Genomic DNA, 11156 nt, shown 5'->3' on the forward strand with positions numbered 1-11156 from the left:
CAACAGAACCAGAAACCAAGTAAGGGAACCCACCACAGCCAGCAATGCAAGAGGTTGTGTGAATGAGTGTGTGAGAGAGAGTTATTGTGTCTGAGTGTGCATGTGTAAGAGAGTGTCTGTGTGACAGGGACAGTGCGTGAGTGTCCATATGAGAGTTAAGTCTGTATCACTTTGTGTTTGAGAAAATGTATATGTGTGACAGAGTAAGGTCTGTGTGTGTGACAGAGTAAAAGTGTGTGTAACAGAAAGTACGTGTGTCTGAGCATGTGTGGGTTTGAGTGCAAGTACGTGAGTGTGTCTATACAGGTGCGTACTTGTGTAAGTTAAGTACAATTGAATAGGTTTCATTGTGTACTCATGTACACATATGTTTGATGTTCATTTATGTGTATATTTGATGCTTGTGTATCAAACTCTATCTCCTTTGAAACCCTCAGTTCTTTCTCCCACAATATGTGACTATGCCTTCAGATGTCGATAGACACGATGGTGCTAGAAATCGGGAATTCCCTCACTGAACCTGTCTTCTTCCCTACCAGCCTTCTTTGATACACTCTGTACAGATGGCAGGTACGGATGCTTCTGTAATGGTACAGATGGCCATTGGCTCAATCCAAATGGTGCACCTTTCTGCTGATCAGCATAAAACATCAGCAAGGACACGGTTTTGGTGTTAGACCCAGGAGTGTGTCAGGTGGAAATGTGAGGAATCTCTCCTTCAAGAAAGGCTCTCATGCTGTTTCTCACTCTTACAGGTGATGTGTGGGATTATAGCAGCATTTTTACACTACTTGTTCCTGGCTGCGTTTGTTTGGATGTTTCTGGAGGGAGTCCAGCTCTCTCTCATGGTCAGAAATATCAGGAATTTGAGGGTTCCCCAAACGGAAAAAACCGAAAAGTTCATGTACCTACTTGGTTACGGGGTCCCTGCAATAATTGTGTTCATTTCCGCTGCAGTGTATCGCGATGGCTATGGCTCACCCAGGCAGTAAGTAATGGCTCCTCCGTTTCAAATCTTACAGCTAAAATTATCACCTTCTCGTTACAGCCATTGTAAGAATTTAACATTCTTTCTATTTGTGGCACACTCGTTTTTGTCAATAATAATAGCTTTAACTTCAAGCATTCAAGCCCCACTCCAGACTTTAACTACAAAAATCTGACGTTTCAACACAGCACTGAGGGACAGCTGCACTGCAGAGATGCCATTCTTCAGCTGAGGCATTAAACCAAAGCCCCATTTAACTGCTTAGGTGGATATAGACGATCCGATGGGAAAGAACAGCAGTATCCTGATTGGTATTTATCCCTCAATCAACATCACAAGAAAGAGATTACCCCAGTCAGTAGTACAATGCTGTTTGTGGCAGTTTGCACATTGGCTGACACTTTTCCGACTTTACAAAAGTGAATACACATGAAAAGTAATTCATTAACTTTCACGTGCTTTGAGGCATTCAATGTGCCTTGTGTGCAAGTTAGTGGTTATATTATTCGTAAAGAGCTTGGGACTGATTTGTGACTGAATGATATGTGAATACATATCCTGAGGATTCACTGCGGTCATGCACTGAGTAACAAAGTATCAATCTGTCAGTCCGCCAGCCAAAGGGAAAATGGTGAGAAATACACACTATGAAACTCCAGCATTTTTGATTTGACTACTTCTCGGCGATGGGAACCAGAAGATATGGTCTCATTGTATTTTTCCTCCCAAGTTCAGCTTTCCTCCTTTCACCTACACCACTGGGCTCTCTTTTCCTCGTAACTTTACTCATGATCTCTCCTCTCTCTCTTCTCATACATTTTGTTCTTTATCCATTTCCAATCTGTCCATCTTCTTCCCCACCTAACCAGCCCACTCTTCCCACTGACCAATCCCCACCGCACTACCCCTACCTGCATCCACCTATAACCATCCTACCTACCTTTCCCCAGCCCCACCCCTCCTCCCTCTCGCCTCCCTGACCTGACACAACCTGTCCATCCTCTCTCCCACCTGTCTGTGCCACCGTTCCCATTGACCAACCCCCTCTACTCCCTACCTGCATCCACATATCACCATCCCACCTGCCTTACCCCAGCCCCACCCCTTTTCATCTCCTTTCGCCCTCGTCAGTTCTGAAGAAGGGTCCCGACACGAAACCTGGACTTTCCTACTCCTCTGATGCTGCCTGGCCTGCTCTGTTCTTCCAGGTGCACACTGTGTTAGACTCTGACCACAGCATCTGCAGTTCTTGCTATCTACCATTAGAATTTTGTTTTATTCATGAATAGTTAGTAGTTAAGGTGGAAATTGTTCAATTTGTTAGTATTTCTGTTAATTTCTTCACTATTATGGTAAGATAAATAAATTACTTTTTGATTGGACAGTGACTGTCAGGAGTTCATTTCATTTAACCTCCCCCTTCTAACAGAGTTGGGGGGTGGTGTGCGTTGTTTGGTGGGAGGCAGTTGTACCACTTTCCACACTGTCTTTAACAGATTATGAGCTGAGGTGAGGTGAGCTTCTCTGGCTGTTTCGGTTTTAGTTATCAGATGGGGATCGACGTCTGCTTCATAACACCATTCTTTCAGAAAGTGCACTTCAGATCGTCAACATTTGCAGTTGTTTAATTCATTTTTTGTCAAAAGCATTTGTGACATTTGCTAACCACAGTAATGGTTGAGGGATGGAAAGGTCTTGGGCCGATAAAAAGAGAAGGGAAACCGAGAGTGTTGGCAGCAGATGTGGGGCAAGTGAAAAAGGGATGAAGCGCATGTCCTTGTGTTGGGAAAATGGCTAAATCGGCAGGCATGCTATCGACGTGAAGTGAGTGACCCAATTTTATACAAAATGTGACTGTCCCCAAAGGGTGGCTGGCCTGCTGGCATTAAGGCAACTCAAGAGTAGTATGCGCCATATGCAAGCAATGGAAATGCACATAAAACTGACAGCACATGGAGAGAAACCTAATTAGGGTACATCAGCCAATATGTATCATAGCTCATTGGTGGCCTAAGGCCTGTTTGTGGCACAGCTTTGGTTCAGTCACATCAAGGAATGGAAACCTGCAGTGAGGGGCTTTTCTCATAAGAAACGGTTGTAAAGGGTGGGAGTATATCCATTGGGGTTCAGAAGGATGAGAGGTGATCTAAATGTGACATATGAGATCCTGAGGAGACTTGACAGAATGGATCCATTCTGATAAGATGTTTCCCCTTGTGGGAGACCAAAACTAGGGGGTAGTTTAAATACAAAAGGGGTCACCAATTTAAGACAGCAACGCAGAGGAACTTTTTCTCTCAGAGGATTGTGAGTCTTTGGATGTCTCTTCCCCAGACAGTGGTGAAGGCATGGTCATTGAATATTTCTGACATAGAAGTAGCTAGATTCTTGACTAACCAGGGAGTCAAAGATTATTGGGGGGGCAGGGAGGTAATCAAGTGGGAATGTGGAATTGGAGCCGCAGTCATATCAACCATGATCTTTTTGAATGATGCAGCAGTCTGAATGTTCTAAATGGCTGACTCTTGCTCTTAATTCATTCATAATTTACATTGCTGTAAAGACATTTTATTTTGGAGCGAATACTGTCTGAAATATTTTTACCTACAACTACAAAGAATATCATCATCCAATCAGTGCACAGGTTATAAAAATATTTTTGCAGTCTAAATAGCTCATGCTTCAGGGGTCCTATTCTCTTGTTAATATTCACTGTTCCGAATGATTTACTTTCTTCTCTTAACTTCCAGCTGCTGGATCTCCACAGACAGAGGATTCATCTGGAGTTTCCTGGGACCTGTGTGTCTGATCATTCTGGTAACTTACAAACTAATCATATCAAATCTCTCATGTTTTATTTCCATCTGATTGCATCAACTGATTCTGTTTAAAATGTGCAGTAAACCCCTTTTTTATTCACTTAGCCTCAGTAACAGATTCAAGATCAGCTCCTTCCCCGCTGTGATCCGAATTACGAACACACCTCTCATATATTAGAGTTGATCTTTCTCTGAGTCTCCTCTGTTGCCGTAACACTATATTCTGCATTCTGTAATATTACCGTGATGTACTTACGTAAAGTGTGGTTTGTTTGGACAGCATGTAAAACAGCAATTTTCACTGTAGAATATAGATGGTGAGGCTGGAAAAGCACAGCAGGTCAAACAGCATCAGAGGAGCAGGGAAGTCGATGTTTCAGTCCGAAAACCTTCATCAGGATTGGGGAGGGGAGCCCAGAAATAAATAGAGGGAAGGGGTGGGGCAGGGGAAGGGTAGGAGAAATGGTGAAAGGTCGATGCAAGTAGGGGGTTATTGTGATTGGACCGTGGGAAGGGTGGAGCAGGTAGCTGAGTAAGAAGATGGCCAGCTTAGGTCAGATCAGGAGGGGGAAGGTTAGACATTGGATAAGGCTGGAGGTGGAGGAATTTTGAAGTTGCTGAAGTCAATGTAGAGACCATTGAGCTGTAAGCTCGCAAGGCGAAATATCAGGTGTTGTTCCTCCAGTTTACGTTTGGCCTCATTCTGACAGTGGAGGAGGTCAAGGGTGGACATGTCATCAGGGGAGTGGGAGGTGGTATTAAAATGGATGGCAACCAGAAGGTTGGTTTGATTAATATATGCAGAGCGCAGATGGCTCCCATAGCCCTAACCAACCCCTTCCTCTGACACTCTCATTTGTTTGGCTGAACTGGTATTCACAATCAACAATTTTTCCTTCGATTCCTCCTGCTTCCCTGCACCGAAAAGGTGGCCTTGGGCACCTGCATGGGCCCGAGGTATGCCTGCCTCTTTGTAGGATTTGTGGAACAGTCCCTCTTCCACAACTACACCGGCACCATCTCTCCCCTCCTTCTCCGCTATACTGATGACTGCATCAGTGCAGCCCTGAGCTCACGCAAGGAGCTTGAGCAGTTCATCAATATTGCCAACACCTTCCACCCCACCCTCAAACTGACCTGGACTATTTCAGACACCTCCCTCCCCTTCCTGGATCTCTCCGCCTCCATCTCCATCTCTGGAAACTGACTCATCACCGACTCCCATAACTACCTTGACTACAACTCCTCTCACCCACCTTCCTGAAAAATGCTATCCCAAACTCCCAATTCCTGCACCTTCACTGCATCTGCTTCCAGAATGAGGTATCCTACTCCAGGACATCCCAAATATGCTCCTACTTTAGGGACTGGAATTTCCCCTCCTCAGTAATTAAGGATGCCCTCAACCACATCCCATCCATTTCCCACACTTCTGCCCTCAAACCCCTCCCCCCAACAATAAGGATAAAGTCCCTTTAGTCCTCACATACCAAGACACAATCTCCGAACCCATCACATCATCCTCTGACATTTCCGCCTGCTACAATCAGACCCTGCCACCAAAAAGATATTCCCTCCCCACCCCTATCCGCTTTCCACAGTAACCATTCATTCTGTGACTCCTTCGTCAGCTCTACAATCTCCACCAACTCCTCCCCAACACCCGGTACCTTTCCCTGCAACCACAAGAGGTGCAACACCTGCCCCTACACTTCCCCTCTCACCTCCATTCAAGGCCCCAAACAATCCTTCCAGATCCGGTAGAGATTCGCCTGCACTTCATCCAACCTGATCTACTGTATCCATTGCTCCCAATATGGTCTCCTCTATACTGGGGAGACCAAACACATACTCGGGGACCAGTTCATGGAACATCTGCGCTCTGCACATATCGACCGACACAACCTTCCAGTTGTCATCCGTATTAATTTCCCTTCCCACTCCCCTGACAACATGCCTATCCTTGACCTCCTCCACTTTCAGAGTGATGCCAAACAGAAACTGGAGGAACAACACCTGATGTTTCGCCTTAGGAGCTTGCTGCCCAATGGCCTCAACATTTACTTCACCAGCTTCAAAATCCCTCCACCCATAAGCTTATCCCATGTCTAGCCCTCCCTCTCCTGACCTGACCTGACCTAACCTGTCCATCTTCCTATTCACCTACCGCTCCACCCTTCCCACAGACCAGTCACAATAACCCCCAACCTGCATCCACCTATCACCATCTTGACTACCCTTACACCAGACCCATCCCCCTCCCTCTATTTATTTCTGGGCACCTCTTCCCCTCCCCAGCACTGACAAAGGGTTTCAGCCTGAAATGTTGACTTTCCTGCTCCTCTGATGCTGTCTGAACTGCTGCGCTTTCCTCGCCTCAAACCTTTAGCTTCCAGCATCTGCAGTCCTTATTGTCTCCAAGCCACTTTTCACTGTATCTTGCTACATGTCACAAAAATAAATCAAATCAAATCAGATTAAACTGCCACAAGTAATAATTATCAATTTACTACTCAATTATATACCATTGCTTCCCATAACATACTATTTTTGCACATACTTTCTCTTTATCCCTGAAATAACTCGGTCAGTATCCCATCACCAAATCACCTTTATTTGCACATGCATAGGACATTACACTGACCCAGCTAGCACAGGGCTGGCTCCTAGAGTGAGCAGAACCCCTGATACTCCTGTTTGTATCTGTCAGCTCGAACTCCCTGATTGGGCCAGCAAAATAGTCCCCTATCAAGGAACTCATATTCTATGAGATCCACTTGGCTGACATCATTCCAATCACTGCCCTCCCCGCTCTCCCTGTCATGTTTCGGGGACAGAAACAGTTCTACATTCAGCCAAAGACATTTAGAATTAGAACTAAATAAGCAATGAAAGACGGGTCCTTTCTTACCCATTCTGTGCAGACTCCCTCAGATGTTACATGTGTGTATGGTGGCCTCAAGTGGTTAAGTACACAATGGAATTTTCAGTACACTACACTCTCTCTCCCACAGTCTCTTTTGCACAGCATCTCTTCCTCAACTCCTCAAGGCTCCGTATCTTCTCTTCCTCATACCCTCTCTGCCAAACCTTCTTCACCCCATTGCCACTCCATCCATACCCACTCGCTCCCAGACCCTTTACTTCCCATCTCCATTGTCTGTCTCCCCAGAATCAGTTACTTCAGAGCAGGCAGGGAAAATCCTAATAAAAAAATGTTAGCAGGGAGAACAGTGTGAAATTTCACCATTCTGGCTGTGAACATCACTTGGCAAATCACACAAATTTAAGAATTAAAAAGACCTAATTCCAGACATGTTCCAACAACAATTTGTTGACAGTCATTCAACATATTTTGAAATCTTCCAACAGATCAACACAGCTCTGTACTTCACAATACTCTTGACATTGAAAAGAGAAATTTCCAAGCAGGACACTCAAGTGTCTAAACTTCAGAATACAAGGTAAGGTACTATTATCTCGAACTTTAAGGAAATATTGTTGAAGTTTACACGAACATGTAAAGAAGGGCAAATTGCATAGAAGTTACAAATCTGGAACAGAAGAGGGCAATTTAGCTCTTCAAACCACCTCCAGTATTTAATATATCATCATGGCTGATCTTAACTAGGCCTCAACTCCACTTTCCTGCACTCTCCCAATAACCCTGAAATGTGTTAGTAACTATAAATCTGTCTATCTTCACCTTAGATGGATTCAGAGTCCCAGCACCCACCTCACTCTGATATAGCATAGTGTAACGGGGAAAGATTAGAGACATGGGACTAAGTGGATTTGCACTCCAAAGAACCAACACAGATTTAAATACCTAGACGGCCTCCTTCTGGGTGATATGATTCTATAAAGGTATATTTGGGTACATTCTTAAAAGCTAGCATTACTTCAAGGATTTGCTGACCCAACGCACTGCATGTACAATATTAAAACAATTATTGAACATTAAAAGACACGTTTTACTTTGTTTCACACTTTTTCATGAGACTCTACTATAAAATAGCATTATCACAAGATGCAACATCTCATTCATTAGTTTCTATAACTAACGTACTGCTGGTTATTACCAAATACACATTGTTCTTGGAGCTTCCTTATCCCATTATTTGATTCCGCATCCACAAGCACTCGTAACTGCAGAGCCGCAGAACTTTGATCTGATCTTTTGGTGCCATGGCTACTTCCATTCTCACTGATCTTTTTCTGTCTCTCGTGCAGGATGCTGACATTTAAAGCCATTGCCCAGGTGTTTATCCTGGGCTGCACTTGGATTTTTGGTTTGTTCCAGTTTCAGGAAGAGCCCGGTGTAATGACCTATTTATTCACCATCATTAACAGTTTCCAAGGCACATTTATCTTCATCCTCCTCTGCATATTAAATCCCAAGGTAAACAGTGCTGTGGTCACAGAGTTATGAAGGGGGAGATAGTAAACAGGTATTTTGCATCAGTGTTTACTGTGGAGAAGGATATGGAAGAGAAAGAATGTGGAGAAATAAAAAGCAACATCTTAAAGAATGTCCATATTACAGAGGACTAGGTGCTGTATGCCTTAAGACACATAAAAGTGGATAAATCCCCAGGACCTGATCAGGTGTACCCGAGAACTCTGTGGGAAGTTACAGAAGTGATTGCTGGGTTCCTTGCTGAGATGTTTGTATCATCGATAGCCAGGTGCCAGAAGCCTGGAAATTGGCTAACGTCGTGCCACTATAAAAGAGAGGTGGTAAGGAGAAGCTCGGGAACTACGGACTGGTGACCCTGACATTGGTGGTGAGCAAGTTGTTGGAGGGAAGCCTGAGGGACAAGATTTACATGTATTTGGAAAGACAATGACAGGACATAGGTTCGGCCATTTTTGGATTACTATGTGCAATTCTGATCTCCCTGCTATTGTAAAACTTGAAAGGGTTCAGAAAAGATTTACAAGGATGTTGTCAGCATTGGAGGGTTTGAGCTATAGGGCGAGGTCGAATAGGCTGGGGCTATTTCCCCTGGAGTGTCAGAGGCTGAGGGGTGACCTTATACAGGGTTATAAGATCATGAGGGGCAAGGATAGGGTAAATAGACAAGGTCTTTTCACCCAGTTGGGGCAGTCCAAAACGAGAGGGCGTGGTTTATGATGAGAGAGGAAAGATTTTTGGGATCTAAGGCGCAACTTTTTCATGCAGAGGGTGGTGCATGTATGGAATGAGCTGCGAGAGGAAGTGCTGGAGGCTGGTACAATAACAATGTTTAAAAGGCACCTGGGTGGGTTTAGAGGGATGTGGGCCAAATGCTGGCAAATGGGACTAGATTTATTTAGGATATCTGGTCGGCATGAACGAGTTGGACCGAAGGGTCTGTTTCTGTGCTGTGTATCTCTCTGATTCTATGACTTGAATCCAAACCCTGTCAGGAATAGATATCCGACACAACTTTTGTAAGATTAGCTCAATTAATTACCAGAAGGTTTGCTCACCTTCCAATCAGTTGGATCCATCACTCATCCAGTTGGATTAGCGATGTTAAATGCAAAAGGATGGGGTTACAGAAATCAGGTGGGGGGCTGGGACTGGGTAGGATACTCTTCGGAGGGTTGGTGCAGGCTTGATGGGCCGAATAGCTTCCTTCTGCACTGTAGGGATTCAAATGATTCTATGAATTGAGGACAGACAGCCATTTCCCAATACTGCAAGGCCAATGGAAAACCTTCCAACACTGAGAGAGTTAAAGTCTGCCAATACAGTTAAGACACAGAGAGGGCTCCGCGAGGTGGATGGGGCTTCACAATACTTTTAAAGTAGTTGAAATTCTGATACATATTGTTAATATGTGAAGGTTAGAGATTTAGTGAAATTCAAATTGATTGCATTTAGTTCGATAGCACTGGATCACTAATGACCCGCTGCATTGTGTCCAAAGGTGAGAGCTGCTTATTGTAATTACTTCGCCAGGATGTATAAGGCAATGGACACAGTGGCCTCAGAGGAGGATAAAGCCAACACAATGACGGTCTTATCGGTAAGTACGCTTTGACTGGCATCAATCAGCCTGTGAAATGTAACCACTGACCCCTGATAGGTCACGCCACTGTTAGGGATATGAGATTTAATCGACGATAGGCCAGAAACGAGATGATTCAATCTCTGTTGCACTGACAATTTGACAGTGCAGTGGCTGGGTCTGCAAGAAGCCCCTAGATTCTAAGTCCCAGAATCCAGAGCCAGATAAGGATTTCAAGACTAGAGGGCACATTTTTTAAGGTGAGAGGAGAAAGATTTAAAATAGATATGAGGGGCAAATTTTTCACACAGAGAGTCGTTCACTAATGGAATGAAATCCCCGAGGAAGTGGTGGAGGTGTGTACAATTACAGTGTTTAAAATACATTTGGATAAGTACATGAATAGGAAGGGTTTGGAGGGATATGGGCTTGGATTAGGTATTCGGGACGAATTAAATTTGGGAACATGATCGGCACGGACTGGTTGGACTGGAAGATCTGTTTCTGTGCTGTCCGAATCTGACTGTATAACTCCATAACCTTAAATTACTGCCATTTTTCAAACTGTTGTTTTGAGAATTAAAGATGGAGCCTGTCAAAAAAACTCTCAGGCTCTTTGCATGTCAAGGATAGGAAATTCCAAAGTCATGCATCCACATCAGTGTGTCATTCGCTTGCACCTTTCATACCACCTTTTGGCCCGGCTGAACTGAAACATGTTCAGTCATTAACAATCCCTTTCCTTCATGGGCATCAAAGTAAAACAGAACTTCAAAATGGGTGTTTATTGGTTTCCAACCAATTTCATGAGTTTTGCCTCATTTGTTAAACAATACATAACCTCAGAGTGTCACAGAACTGTATTTGTAAAGATAAAAGAAACCTTCAGCAATTAGGAGTTTCTTTTTCATTTGAAAAACCATTTCTACCTTCACAAATATAGTCACATCAAATTTGGTCAGTATACCTGGACATCAGCACATAAAACGTACAGTGTTTCTTTGCTTCTGTTGATGCTTGTGATAACTTTGTATATCAAAACCACAAATTTTGATTAGAAGTCTGATTAAATTCAGGTCAGGTCAGAGGCTGGAAATTCTGCAGCTAGTATCTCATCTCCTGTCACCTCAAAGCTGAGCCACCACGTTCAGGTATAAGTCAGCAATTTGACGGAAAACTCTCTGCTTGCCTGAAATTGTGCCGCTCCAACAACACTTCAGAAGCTCGGCACCATCCAGGGCAAAGCAGCCCACCTCACCTGTTTCCCAACTGTCATCTTAAACATCTATTCAATCCCCCAATGATGAACAATGTCAACAATGTGGCCCATCTACAAGATACACTGTGAAA

General features: G+C 44.0%; 1 protein-coding gene across 1 annotated transcript; it reads left to right on the top strand.

Annotated features, from left to right (window-relative positions):
* Window positions 1-755: 755 nt before the first annotated feature.
* On the top strand, window positions 756-9824 carry LOC125482064 (adhesion G protein-coupled receptor E4-like; the record flags this gene model as incomplete). The annotated part of the gene is made up of 5 exons (XM_048594037.1): window positions 756-988; window positions 3739-3805; window positions 7180-7271; window positions 8041-8209; window positions 9726-9824. Coding segments are annotated over 5 exons (660 nt in total), but the record flags the coding sequence as incomplete, so codon positions are not given.
* Window positions 9825-11156: the final 1332 nt, after the last annotated feature.

This window comes from Rhincodon typus, unplaced genomic scaffold, assembly GCF_021869965.1.
Source record: "Rhincodon typus isolate 14 unplaced genomic scaffold, sRhiTyp1.1 hic_rhity00005415, whole genome shotgun sequence".
In the NCBI taxonomy this organism is placed as follows: Eukaryota; Metazoa; Chordata; class Chondrichthyes; order Orectolobiformes; family Rhincodontidae; genus Rhincodon; species Rhincodon typus.